The following is a 14,570-nucleotide window of genomic DNA, read 5'->3' as shown; positions in this document are numbered from 1 at the left end:
TGAAGCAAGTGTAGATCAGCATCTTCCATCGGGGAAACATCCACAAAAGATGGCAACCAGTGAAAATGGAAAACATCTTTGGGGATTTTTTTAAATTTTTATTTTGTAAAACAGAGGATTCTCTTACAAAGGAATTTGTAGCCAAAAAAATACAGTACTCTTAACTGAGTTACTGTGAAGTTAGTTAAATTATATTAACACATGAGAAGTAAGAGCAATCAACTTGTGAGGCTAGAATTTTATTTTTTCCCAGAATACATAAACATAGCATATTCACCGGAAAAATGGAAGTCCGAGTTGTTGGTATTAGCTCAAACTTTTTTGTGCCCAAGAACTTGCCCCATCTTCCAACATAACGTGATGTACTTCAGCAAGCATGCATGTCTTAATGTTAAATCAATTCCACCTATTGGAACATTTCTTTTCAACTGTACTAAACACACCAATTTGGAAAAGTTAGAGGCAGACTACAGCATATATCAAAATGGTAAATTGATACTTGGCTTTACAGCAAGCAGTCCTCAATTCCTTTTCTTTTAGTGTCAACTGTACAAGCTTGTGAGAGGAGATGAACAGTGGAAATTGTTCTGAAGAATGGTGCTTCATCTGCAATACTGAAATTTAGTCACTGGAAGAAAGACACACCTCTATCATTATTCAACAATTTGATAAATCTAGTATCAAAAGAGCCTAGCTGTTGTTATATCCACTTAACATTAAAACACTGGAAAGCAGACATGGAGTTTTCATGTGCCCCAGAAGGAGACCACAGTTTTTACATGGGACAGGCGTCACAGGTTCCTCATGTTGCCTTCTGTATGTTGGTGGACTGGGTGGGTAAGGTGACCAATGTCTTTCTGAAAATTGCTCAAACCTTTCTGAAATTTCTGCCTAAGCAGCAAAATACGTTGTCACATTCAATACCACATCCAACTTATTCAGTTCTTCTTAATATGCAAATAAAATGATGTCTACAACTTAACTGAAAACTGTTGCATCTGAACAGCATTTCCTGAAGTAGCTTGCATCCTTATCTGCACATAGGATACCCGTTTACAGAAATTACTTACTTTACTACGCACTTACAGTAGAAAAAGAAAGCAAAAGTTGAACTGCTGTCAAACCCATTAAGAAGAATATCGACTATTTTACTCATATATATTTAAAATAATTTACTCTCCCCAAATAATGTACAATTTCAAGCAGTCCACATTGTTGGAAGGTGTTTGATGAAACACTATTAAGTTTGAATCACATTGCACTTAAACAATATGCTGAAATGCTTTAAACTTCTGACCTGCAGCAAAAGTGCTTGTAATCATAAGTTTTTATTTAGTATATGCACTAGGTAGACAACCTAGAACTCCTGGCTGTCAGCTGCGAAGAGTCTTGCTTTACTTCCTACGGCCACCTCCACCACCAGCAAGCATGGTAGCCACCCGAATGAAGATGTTCAGTGTATCTGTGTAGATACCCATGCACCTAGGAAAGAAGAAATGAAAGTTAATCTTGTTGAACATAAAAAGTATTATTTTGCACTTCATACCATTTACTTCTAAAAAAAGCATCCATCAAGGGTCTCTAACAAAACTCAACTCTACCATGTCCTCTACCCTAGTTAAGTAGAAACACCCCTTTATTTTTTTGTACCATCTCTGCCAGCAGCATCTATTTGCAAAAAATCTTAACGGAGACTATGCTTTTCTTATAGGAGACCTCTATTTCTATGCTTTATCATCTATTATTTGTCTCCATGAATTTAGAAGACAACTAGTGTTCTATTTTACTGACAGAAGGCCAGATGCAAGGAGATAAACAATTCACCTAAGATCAGATAGACAACAGGTACAGTAAGGCAGTTACTTGTTCGTCAGACTTGCTCTTTAGTGAGGGTCAATTAATCCATCTTTCCGTATCACATTTGTTTTTTTTATTTAGAGTGATAAAGACCAGTAAATATTAAGCAACTTCAGAAGAGTTAACATACTTCATCTCAGCTGATACTGAGAGGTATTTTCAGAGAACAACTGTAAATCCTCTCAACAATGCTGCAGAAAACAAGTGCTTTTTAGGAAGCCAGTATTACTGGACATGACACCACATTTTCAATCCTGTCTCTCTCATTTCAGGCAGATGCTTTCAGTTTTAACTCCACTATTTTTTTTCACATTATGTTCCTAAACCCTATGATTTCTTCCATTTGATAGCGACACACTTTTGAATAGTAAACAAAGGTCTGGCTCTTTATGGTAAGACATACTGCCATACAGCTCAAAGCTGATTCTTGCACATACAGTGACATTGGAATACTTACGCATTGATTGGGTCATACTTTGTCACTCCGTAATAGGGAAGAGTCTCTGCACGCTTGATGACATGCTGTGTATCGTACAGCAGAAACATGCCAAAGAGTACCAATCCACCATACACAGCTACTGAATACAAGCCAGCCCCAAAAGCAGAAGTAGGAGGCAAGAACATGGACCCTGGAGAAGAACATAAAATAGCCTTGATGAAAGCTACTGTATTTGCTACTCTGAGTAATGTTAAACTTCAACTCCTTTAGCACGTGTTTTTCAGTAACTATTCAATTCTCAATTTACAGTGCATTTTTGATTCAAGGAACTTTAATGCACCAACAGAAGATGTCTCATAAGCCAACGCAGTAATTTTGAACACCCTAAGGAATCGTGCATACTTTTCTTCACATGAAAGTACTTGTGTTCCTAGGACTTTCATACAAGAATGCCCTGAAACATAAAAGGGAAAAAAACAAGTGAATCAGAAGCTAGGGTAACATTTACTGTTCTCCTGATTCACTGCCAGTAGTTAATCAACAGAAACCATTACTGTCAACCATTCATCAAATTAACACTTGCCAGAATCATAAATTCATTTTCTGTCTTCAAGAAGCGTAATGGAGTTATCTTCTCCTATGAACTGACAGGCTAGCCTGTAACTAAAAGTGAGCTTCCCATCCTAGCAGTGTAAGTTTATAAGCTACTCTGACAGTTAAAATAATACTTTACCAATTGAAGAGGCCAGAACAAAGCCTAAGCCTATTCCAAGTGGTCCTCCCATGTTCAGAAATTTTTCACTTGGAGCACACATGGCCACAGTTGAGAGCCCTCCAACAATTCCAGCTGTGTACCAGGCAGCTCTGATCAGCAGAGGACCACCCAAGAAGGCTAGTGGCGCCACCACCGCACCCATGACACCTAGCCAAAGGAACACAAAACCAGTAAGGTTTGGAACAGCTCTGGTAAAGACACCACCTGCCAAAACAATGTTTCAAGTCATGACTCAAACTAATCCACTTAACATGACAGAACACCAGCACACACACTTGCCAATTTATCGCACTACCTTCTAGATAGGTGCACAATCTTAAATTCAGCGACCTACTTTCCTCTAGTTTTGGAGAGTACTTCAGCGAGCTTGTCTTTGGAAGAAAGCTTAACAGCAAACAACATACTGATCTCTTCAAAAACAGCTGTTAAGAGACACTTTGAATGGACTAATCAACTACAAAATAGCCATAGGAACGCTCAAAACTGAAGGTCAGGACAGATTTTTGCAGTAAGAATTAGTCCAGCAATTAAGTCAGACTTTTTGCTAGTCTTGCATGAAACCTATACCTGTTTTGTTAATGTCATACTAGATCAATAACACATCACTGAAATAAATTCAACTTCTTAACAGAAACTTTAATTGTACTCTGTAAATTCATTATAAAGTAATTGTACTCTAGAACTAATTTACTTCAGCTCTAGAGTACAATTCTACTAGAGATCTAGTACAGTTTCCGTGCCTAACATGTCTGTCTAATTATTATTTGAAGTATGCAACATCAGTAAGACACCGATCTGTTTCTTGCAAACCCATCTTTGGTTTACAAACCTGACGGGAATGTGTATCTAAGAAGCTGTTATTTAATACTAGAACTGTATTTTTCTGATCAGTTTCCAAATATCTTCGTATCCTGTACAGATGAATTTCAGTAAGTGTAGGCAACAGTGCTTATACAAGCTATAGTGCCAGAAAGCAGTCACAAAAACGAAGCAGGTATTAATAAATCAGTTCTATCCAACACGTACCTCAAGTTCAACTTGAACATGACTTTTACAAGAGTATGAGAAATTAGAGGTACATTAAGGACACTTAAGTAATCCCAGTGGTCTCTGAAAAATCTCAAGTCTCCAGCAGCAGAACATAGTAATTTATTATAGTATCAACAGTTTTCTTCAAGTAAGAATGCGGTCACACAGGAACATACTATTTTATAATGAAGACTATAGCCACATACCTGAATGCATCATCCAAGCAAGATGTTTAGCTGCTGGACTATTTTCATAGGATATGGACCTGACCAACATTCCAGCACCAATCATAGCAGCAAAAGTTGCACCTATTGCCTGTAAGAACAGCAGTAAGAGAGCTCAAGTTGGCTTAAGAATGTATGATCGCCATTCTACCACATGATTTGTTGAACCTCCTAGTCTCAAAGTCAATAAACTGCTCTTTCTGGAATTATGCTAAGTCATAATTTGAACATTTGTCCATTTCTTTACTGTTCTAGTAAAAGATATTAAAATCTTTGCAGATTCTAACTTGCAGTAATTTCCATTTTACTTACACCAAGTCTGCTAGAAATCCAAGTTTAGTGAGAGATGGCAAGAATCTCTTACTCGTGTAAGGAAAACATACAGTTCCTCCATTTAATCCCATTTTCATGAAAGTACCTGCAAGACTAGCTTTATTTTTTTTCCTTGTACATTTCTCCACCCAAAGCCAGTATTCAGTTCACATGCTTTTACTATCGCCTTTTAAAACCTCATTGCCTCCTCTTACTTTTCATTCTGAAAAAAACACGCAGCAGCTAGCCAACTGATTAGAGAAACATACAACTTCGGTTTACTACCAAGGAAGCATAATTAATTTGATCTCTGTAAAGCTGTGTAGAGGCTAGCATTTAACTATTACTATTCTGCTACACTTAGCACACCAAATATGTAGGAAACAGAGATTCTGTTAGCAGTTTGCCTGGATGATTTGCCTACCAGTATCACTTTGGCCTTGGCAAACAAGAGCTTTGGAGGAGTTACACAAAACAGCACAGGGAGGAGTACAAATGCGTAAGAAACTCTAATTCCATTTTTAGAAAGCTACAGAAATAGTATCGCTAACCTCAAATGGCCACTTGCAACAGGTTCATATTTACATGTAGCTGGTCAGCAGAGCACAGCATTTTATGTTATGTATGCAGTTTGTCAAAAACACGCTACTGATGAGGTACAGAAGGTGCACATCAGCATGCAATTAGATGCATCGAATTATAAAACACAAAATATCATTAGGGAACATCTGTGATCTTTAAAGATAAGGACAAGAGCATAAGCAAAGTTCCACCTTCCTTTTCACAAAACAGTTTACATTTAGCATTTTTGTTATCAACCACGACATTTAGGGTCATTTCTCAGTGAATTTTTTTTTATATAACGTGAGCTTACCAGCCAAGAGCCTTTTGTCATAAGGCTCATGAGTGCCGGAGATCTGCTTACTGCAACAGCTGACATTGCTGTCAAGCCAATGCTTCCCGCAAAGTACATGTAAGTAGAGTGAATTCTGTCTTTCACATACTGTGGCCAAATACTGAAAAAAAAAAAAGTAGTTGTACATATCTATGCAGTTATCGACACCAGAATGAAGACCAATTAAAAAAAAAGCACATCCAAGCTGTTAAATATATTCATAGTTATGGATAAAAGTGAAGTATCATAAAATTGTGTGGTTTAGCAACTTGTATCATGAGTTCAGCTTACAACAGGAGTCTGAACTTTTAGATCTTCCCCCACTACATGCAGATATTATGTAACAATTCTAGCAACACTGTGATTTACAAAGAATGCTAATGATAGTTCAATTCTGAGGAGAAAGTATACACAGGAGGAAGCTTACATGCGAAATAATATCTTTTTTTTCTAAATATGGAGAAGTATAGAGTGGTGTATACACACAACAAATGAGTGCAAAGAAAATTGTCTATAGATTATGTACTGGGCAGTAAGCAGCCTGCAGAGCAGCTTACAGAATGCTGAGTCACTGTGTGCACATTTATCTGGTATCACAAGCCAGGCATGTCATTTGGAGAGCTCTAATAGCAGCAGAACTGGACACGAATGAGAGCTCCTCAGTACAATGAACACATTTGTATTTGGAAGTGACTAATAGTAGAGTAAGCAAATCAAGACATTGCCAGCATCACTTTCTCCCACACCTATGCTTACCAGTAACTGACTTAAGTCTACGTAACTAGATGCTGTCATCAGCGAGGCTTTGTTGTGCAATACATCTAAGTTTAAGAGTTTAAACCAACATAAGTAGAGTATTCAAAGGAAACTCCTTAATACAGTGTTCTGTAAGGAAATGTGTAAAAGTTTAATGAATAATCTCAGAGGAACACAAGGCAAAGTGGTCTTAACAATTGTTTTACTCTTCATAATTTATGAATTATTTGCATGTGGCACACCTCCAGTTTCAAATTTAGCTAAACAAAGGAATTCACATAAATCATTATCTATTTAAATCTGAGTTATTTAAATTTTCCTTTCAGTTATATACTTTAAAATCCTGCACAGCCAGAAGCAAAGGCTTTCTGTCCAGAGATTACGAAAGGTAAACTACATGCATATTAGGAGATACTAGCTAAAGAAGGGGCAGAAAAAAAGAGGGAGATCCACTTCCAAGTGCTCTTTACTTAAATAAGCTCTCTTACTCACACGGCTTTTTCAATAGCTCCAATCTCACTGGACATGCCCATTCCATAGTAACAGAGGGCCCCCAGGCCAACAGCAGCCCCTCCAGCAACAACGAATTTTCCCAGACGATCAACTGTATGAAGAAAAATCATGCTCTCATGAATGCTTTTCTGGGACTGTTAAAAGCATTCTCACATGGCTTTGTTTTTATCTCTAATACCTGATCCATATTAGGTTTATTAAAGCTCCGCTTAACTTTGAAAGTCAATGTGTAACCATTTCTGAGATAGCTATGCACGGAACGCACCAGATTAAGCTTACCAACACCATACAGTTTCATAAAACAGAGTAGGAATTGAGATCAGCTAGTATCATGGCAAGTTTATTGGCCTTTATTACACTAAGAGCTGGGAATTCTAACACAAAGGCCAGTTAACAAGTCCTCTGACATAAGATATTGTTTCCTTTCCCGTCATTCATCTACCTTTAACATTTGCTCAGTCAAGTCTTCGGTATTAGATTAGACCACGTCAGTTTCAGATGCGACTTACAAAGCTCACAGGCAACAAGGCATGATTTACCATCAGTTTCTACTGTCTGATTTTTAGACATATTACTTCTGTGTCACAATACACAGAAAAGTATTTATCAGCTGAAACCAAATGCTGTCACTTGTGCACTTCTTTGTGTACATTCTTCCTCAGTGTGCTATAGCCATGGTATTCTTTTCTCAATCTATGTATATTCTACTAACCAATTCAGTCCTGCTAACATCCATTTACAAGTCTTGCTGAACTACTAATACCAATCACTTTGTGACCTGCTGAGAAAAAGCTCTGATTCACACTAAATGGACCAGCAAGCATAGTACACCAATACCTTACATGCCTACAGCACCCTAGGCCTTTTTCTTTCTTTTTTTCCCCCCTTATTTGGCAAACTCCACACAGAGCAGAATACTTCCTTGAAACAGCATAAGAAGTAGTTGGAGCAAAGTGTTAGCATTATTTTAAAGACACCTGTAACCAAGGAAGTACTAGTCTCCATTAAGAAGCAGCCAAGTTTGATTTTATAGTTCCTGACAGCACTTCAAAGCAGAGATAACAACAAATGTCTTGTGAGAAACTGTGAGGTATTTCCAGCTTTGAACATTACAGAGAAAGACAAGCAGAGTAACTGTCTCCAAATTGCTAGTAAATTTAAAATACTAAGCAATGTTTTCAGTCTCCTTAGTGGTTTGAAGGAAACCATCTTCTTCAAGGAATTTTTAAGATAAGCTTCAAAAGATTGGGAGTATATAAAGCAGAGCTACCCTACCTTTAAGCACAGTTTCTGCAGATGGCTCAAATGCTGCTTCTTTAATTTCCTGGCCAATTTTCCCACGCCTTACACCGGTTCTTACTCTAGTAGTATAACACTGTTAGATTCAAAGGTAAAATAAGACAGATTCAATGAAATAAAACAGGAGACATTCTTTATGATGAACTGTATTGACAAATTAATAACAATCCATTTTTGAGAGAAAGCAATTTGCTTTTAACACACCAAAGCACTGCCATTTACTTGCTACACCTGCTATTGCTAGTTAATTTATTTGTGCTTCCCTCCCAAGTATATGAAACAACAACGTTCAGAGAAAACAACTGAATATTAAAGTTCAGGAAACTGTAAGAGACATTTACAGACAGCAGTATAGAACCAATGCAGAAGTTGAAGTTAACAGTTCTGCTAAAAAAAAAAAAAAAAAAGTTTAATGTTTGCATTTCTATTCTACTTCCACTGTATTAAGCAAGGCCATAAGGCTTTATTTTACTTTTCATGTAAAAACATACTCTTTATTTACTTAACTTTATGTTAAAAAAAAAAAATAACACAACATTCCTGCCCACTGAATTTGGGAGAGCAGTGTGAATTCACTTTTGTATCTAACCTTGATTTCAAGAACAAACGTCGAATGAAGGCCGATAAACTAAAGATCTATGGCTAACAAGCTCCAAGCAAATAAGGCACGTTGCTCTACTGAACCCTTCACAATCTGCAGGAGGTATAAGAACTCCTACTTTAAGTTCAGAAACTGCTTTTGAAGTCAACCATTTGCTCAGAAATTTCTGAATTATTATATGGGCACTTGACCAAGGGATTGCTCAAAGTAGCAAGTTCGTTTTAATACTAAAAATTGTGATCTACAAGCATTACTACAAGCATTAGCTGATCGAGCAATAAAATCCAGGAAGTCTACGAAAGCATTTCAGGCAGTTTTTTTTTCCCCCACCTAACAACATCTAACTCCACCGTTATAATTATGTAGCATTCCTCACAAAGCAAAAAGCCAAAACACAAACAAAACCACCAAAAAAATCAGAACCCCACCAAAACAAACAAGCAAAAAAATCACAGCCTGCAATTTAGGGTGCTTAAAAGAGTTTTCTATGCATAAGATGAAAACAGAAAGGAGACTCAACTACCTTCTCTCCATGAAGTCTTTGGATAATGACAGTTCAGTTTTGAAACTGCCAGTAAGACTCTGGATAGTCCTGCTAGATTTCAAGAATTACTCTGGCCTGGGCAATGGCTCTAAAGACATACTGAGACTACTGTTTTTGAAAATAAATTTTGCATTTAACTTAACATTTAAGATGGAAAAATACTAGCAAACAAGGACCTAGGAAGAGGTAGAACTTTTGCTCTCCCCACCTTGCATAATAAGGCTTGCCCAATGCTAATTACCTGCTTCAGGTTCTTTTTTCTAATAATTTAAATGGAAAATATTACTTCAATTACTTTTAAGCATTCTGTTTATGATTATTGTTATTCCTTCACTAAGTAACAGTAGCTTTCTCAAACAAGCCAAAGGTTTAGGAGTGTTCAAAACAGGTACTCCATGCCAAGCAATTCTCTTGGCAAAACACTCAGCCCCTTGACATCTACCTTACCTGGTTAGGCTGCCACAGCTGGTACGCTTTTATACTGGAATTCCTCAATGCTGGGGAAGCCTGAGTAATGGTGGGGCGCAACGCCTGGCATGGTAACATCCTCAGGCACACCAGCCTTGCAGCCAACATGGTTGCTTAGTTTAACAGCTTTCCTGCAAGTGCACAAGAAAATGTGTTTTAGTTTTGTTACAAGGTTTTCACACAAAAACCATATATTTACTGCTTATTCTCAACTACTCCACACCATATAATAGTAATATATAATTAGAGATCCTGATTCTTGAGTACTGTAATGAGAACTAGAACATTCTTAAGCAAAATTTAACTGTTATTCCATCCGTATTTGTTTTCCATTTCTGTTGGTTATCTTCTGCAACAAGGTGCTTACCAAAAACCAGAAAAACACATTAAATTTCTTACACAGAAGTTATCACCAAGAGCCTTTACGTATTTATGTTTGAATTATCTCAACTAATTTTTATTTTGAAAAACATTGCGTGAGCATTCTTCCTTCAAAGAGCGTAAGATCTTCCAAACTCTACATAAACTTCAGTCAGGTATAACACCAAATGACTAAACAGTGTAATGCACGTGATGGAAAAAGCTTTAGGAAAGGTTGTTTCCTTTTAAGTTGCTCTTTTGATGAATTAAATATCTTTATAGAGTCAGATTTCAGTCAAGGTCACACCCAGCGAAGGAGCTCAGGTTACTCCGTAGCAGCTCTGAGCAGAAGGCCCTGACGTAACTCACGCAGCTATCACCAGCGTGCGGGCACAGCAGCCTACAGGCTCCCCAGGCCGTGTAACACGGCACCTTTACCCTATTTCCACGAGTACTGCGTGTCACATGCAAGGGGCTGGAAGCCCTTCCTGCTCCAGCTACTCCGTGACTTCGCGCAGTTCTGATGTAACCAGACGCGCCGATTCCCAGCGCTTTTCTCGAAGAACCCTTCCTAACGCAGGCATACATTGCCAAGCGCAACTTGCGTGCTCTAAATAACAAACGTCAATCACGCACCAGAAACGAGTGCCCGCGCTGCTGGAAATTTAACGCTAAGAACAGAAAAACGAAGGCAGAAACCAGCCTCGCTGCTAGGAAGCGCCGGCGGTGGGCCCAGCTGGGACAGCCCACTCGTGCGGCCGACACGCCGCCTCCTGCCCCACCCCCTCCGCGCCCGCCGCGTAACGCATTTCCCAGAGCCTGCGGTGCGCTCGCTGTTTGTGAAGCTACCGCTTGAAGCGAGCCGCCTCTAGCGCGAGGGGCAGGAACGCGGCAGCGCAGAGCTCAACAGGCGGCACGGCCCCGGTCCGGCCCCCAGACCCCCAGGCTCTCGCCCCGCGGGGCAGCCGGCCCGAGGCGGGCTCTGGGAGTCAGGAGCGCCCGGTCCCGATCCCGGTCCCGCCGCGGTGCCCCCGAGGCCGCCCGCCCCCGTCCCAAACCTGCGTAACCGCCCCGCTCCGCGCCGCGCCGCCAGCACAATGACGCAACGCCGGCCCGCGCGCCCACGCCGACTGGCTGGCTCAGCCCACGTGACTCCAGAGCACGCATGCACCGTTGGCTCCGGGAGGCGGGGGAGGTGTGACGTCACGCAGTCCACAGGACGCCGGGAAGCCATCTTTAACGCGGGCAGAGAAACTTCTGGAAGCTGCCTCCAGTGGAGACCCTGTTGAGGGCGGCGCCATTTTGAGGGCGGCGCCATTTTGAGGGCGTCGCCATTTTGAGGGCGGCACCATTTTGAGGGCGGACCCCGCCCCGCAGCGCCTCACGGAGCCCGGGGGTCCGGGAGCCGTCTCCGCCCGGGCGCTCCCCACGGGCAGCGCTCCCGGCGCCGCTGGCCCCGGCAGGTGCCGCCGTGTGCCGGCAGAGGGCGTCAGCTCTGTGAAAATAAACGAGTGAGAAATTTGAGAAATTATATTAGAGAAATCATAGAATCGTAAAGGTTGGGAAAGCCCTCCAAGACCATCTGGTCCAACCAGCACTGTACCACCAGTGTCACCCACTGACCATGTCCCCAAGCACCACGTCCAACCTCTCCTTGAACACCCCCAGGGATGGTGACGCCACCACCTCCCTGGGCAACCAATCCCAGTGCCTGGCTGCTCTTTCTGACAGAAATGTCTCCTCATTTCCAACCTGAACCTCCCTGGAGCAACTCGAGGCCATTCCCTCTGGTCCTATCACTGGTTATCTGTGAGAGGAGGCCGACCCCAGCTCCCCACACTTCCTTTCAGGCAGTTGCAGAGAGCAATGAGGTCTCCCCTGGGCCTCCTCCAGACCAAACATCCCCAGCTCCCTCAGCTGCTCCTCGCAGGCCTTGTGCTCCAGGCCCTTCACCAGCTTCAGAGCCCTGCTCTGGACACACTCCAGGGCCTCGAGGAATGCATGTTTCCAGCCCTAATCCTAGTTCCGCTCAATACAGGGCCTTGCAAGGGCACTCCAGCCCATCTAGAGATTACACATTCCCTGTGGGTGAACTTTTGGATGAACTAATTCTCCATTGGCAGCTTCTTTCCAGCCTCAGCCCAGCTGGAGCCTTGAGATTTTTTTCCAAGCTTAACCCTAGACCTAAATTGAGCCCTCAAAAGCCACTGCAGCACTTGCCTGGACTCTGGCAAAATTCCGGGGGATTAATCTCTTTGCAGCCATTGTTTTTCTTTGGCAGCTCTGCTCCAGCTGGAGCTCTGGTCTTTCCACCAGCCCTGACACTAAACCCTAGGCTGAGCTAAAGGTCAGTGGCGCTGTTCAGTCCAGACCCTTAATATTACTAGGAGAAAAACTACCTTGTCAGACTTATTTCACCTTTGCCAAACCTTCTTTAGCCCCATCCCATCTGCATTTCAGACTTTCAATGCTATTCCTAACCCTAGTTTGAGCTATAAACCAGGCACTGTCGAGAAACACGATATTCTTCAGAAGAGAATTCTTTTGGCAGCCCTAAGTTTGCTTTGGCAGCCCCTCTCCAGTCCCGCTCCAGCTACAGCTCTGTAGTTTCTTTCAGCCTCAACGCTACATATGGGCATGGTTCTTCACAGCCAAGTAAAACAGACTGTGAGAGACTTGAGCCAGGATCAAAGACAAATGTAACAAGAAAGAAAAGATGTTGAATACAGAATGAGGTAGAAAAATAGGATGAGAGTTACAAATAAACTTTTGAGGATTGTGATCTTAGCCTTTCTACACCTTAGAGTTTCCTTGTTTAAACCGTTAGAAAGTGAACATAGTGAACTACTACTCTGTGAAATGAAAGTAAGATAAGAGAGATCAGATGTGCGAGAGGTCTAAAATGCACTGGCACATAGGATTGTGAAATAGAATTCAAGTGAGAAGAACGAGGCAGAAGAACATGCTACGTAAGCATGGAAATTCCTTGTGAGAGGGCCAAACCTAGTGGGATTCAAGGTCTAATTCTTACTTACTCTGAAGCTTGTTTACTTTCCTTTGGAGTAAATCAAAATCCAGAGCTTTGAAGTCTATAGCCCCAAGGTCTCCTACAATGGAATAAAAAAAGCCAGTTTCAGACTACAAATAATGTTGTTTATTTAGCAACTTCTAGTGTTTATTTCAGAGTTTGTAATACTCAATAATTGTTAGGTACTAAAGGATTCATTATAATAATTAATATTTAAATTTGTAATTCAGTTATTAATAGTAATAATTTATGCAAAGAATCAAACTTATCTCTCGCTACAGCATGTAATCATGTAGAAAAGTCTCCTAGGACTTTCAAATAAGATCCTCAATCCAGCTCTGTCCCAAATTGCTTCTTTAATAGATAGTTTTGCCAGAAGCAACCCAAATCCACAAAGGACCCACACGGCAGCAATTCACCTGTTGAGGCTTTTTCACAGAAACTGACTGCTAGCAGATAATCCTTTTCTACGAGGTGGTCAATGGATTTAAGTGCTCTAACTAACAAAATCATTGTGCACGAGTGGGAAAATAGTGGCCTCTTATGCAAGCAAGTCCCAAACCATCTAGGAGGTTGTGAGTCTAAACCAGCAGGTTGCATCCTCTCTGTTGGCACCGCTGTAACATGACTTGTTTCTCTCAGACAGGAAGGCAATAACTTCAATCGCTGTGCAGCATCATATTACTGCAGAGCTTCAAAGCAGCTGGCTGAGCTTTTGCAGTAGTTCAAGCTCACGCTGATAAAAGCATGGATAACAGCATGACAGCGAGTCTTATTGGTGAGATGGCAGCCAAATGCACACAGAAAAATTTGCTTTTAAACTCTGATGCACTTTTCCTTCATGGCATTGTGTTCAAATGTGATGTGTCCCCAGCACCTGGAGTTGGGTCCAGTGCTGTTTAGGAGCTTTACTAATAGCCTGGATGGTAGGACAGAGTACATTCCCAGAAGGTTTGCAGATGATACAAAACCACTGGCTGTGCTGCCATTCAGAGGGACCTTACCTGAGGGACTTGAGAGAGTAAAGCCACTGAGTCTGGCTGTTATCCAGTGACAGGATGGGCACAACCCGAAATACAAGACATTTCACTGAAATGTTATATATATATACATGTATAGTGGTAGTTGCAGTGGAATAGGTTGCTCAGAGCATTTTGTAGTCTCTGTCTGTGGAGATTTTCAAAACATGACTGGACACGGTGCTGAGCAACCCTCTGTAGGTGACCCTGTTGTGCTGGGGTTTTGCCTTAAACAATCGCCAGAGGTCTCTGCCAATCTCAGCTATTCTATGTAATGTCAACACAACGATTCCTGAAGGAACCACTTTTGTTTTTTCAGGACTGATATGCACCAACAAGAGATGTCTGGAAAAAAGTAAACATTTTCATTTTCTCCAGGCAGTATATGAAAAAGGTGTCACTTCCAAAGAAACAAAAATATCACCCCTCTCCCCCCCCAAAACAAAAAATA

General features: G+C 41.1%; 1 protein-coding gene across 3 annotated transcripts; it reads right to left on the bottom strand.

Annotated features, from left to right (window-relative positions):
- Positions 1–223: 223 nt before the first annotated feature.
- GHITM (growth hormone inducible transmembrane protein) lies at positions 224–11,203 on the bottom strand. 3 transcript variants are annotated; one of them, XM_082764434.1, is made up of 9 exons: positions 11,131–11,203; positions 9,692–9,843; positions 8,076–8,175; positions 6,780–6,891; positions 5,511–5,652; positions 4,307–4,415; positions 3,030–3,218; positions 2,315–2,486; positions 224–1,482 (listed from the first exon to the last, which is right to left on the bottom strand). In XM_082764434.1, the coding sequence occupies exons 2-9, from the start codon at positions 9,818–9,820 to the stop codon at positions 1,395–1,397; spliced, it is 1,041 nt and encodes a 346-aa protein (XP_082620560.1). In that variant the 5' UTR covers positions 9,821–9,843; positions 11,131–11,203; the 3' UTR covers positions 224–1,394. The 3 variants fall into 3 exon arrangements, with proteins under 3 accessions (XP_082620560.1, XP_082620562.1, XP_082620561.1); XM_082764436.1 differs by lacking the exon at positions 11,131–11,203 and adding an exon at positions 10,922–11,083; XM_082764435.1 differs by lacking the exon at positions 11,131–11,203 and adding an exon at positions 10,709–10,861.
- Between the last annotated feature and the right edge of the window lie 3,367 nt (positions 11,204–14,570).

Source organism: Aythya marila (genome assembly GCF_965140915.1).
Source record: "Aythya marila genome assembly, chromosome: 7".
In the NCBI taxonomy this organism is placed as follows: domain Eukaryota; kingdom Metazoa; phylum Chordata; class Aves; order Anseriformes; family Anatidae; genus Aythya; species Aythya marila.
Note: the sequence above shows the minus strand (reverse complement) of the source record. Positions and strands in the feature narration are given on the sequence as shown.

What these genes read in the sequence shown, in the direction of transcription:
- GHITM (XM_082764434.1), bottom strand. Translation starts at nt 9,820, where the DNA reads ATGTTGGCTGCAAGGCTGGTGTGCCTGAGGATGTTACCATGCCAGGCG. An exon ending in TGACAAAAGGCTCTTGGCTG is followed by an intron (nt 4,416 to 5,510) that starts GTAAGCTCACGT and finishes CTGTTCTTACAG; the next exon opens with GCAATAGGTGCAACTTTTGC. An exon ending in TGTTCTGGCCTCTTCAATTG is followed by an intron (nt 2,487 to 3,029) that starts GTAAAGTATTAT and finishes GTTCTTCTCCAG; the next exon opens with GGTCCATGTTCTTGCCTCCT.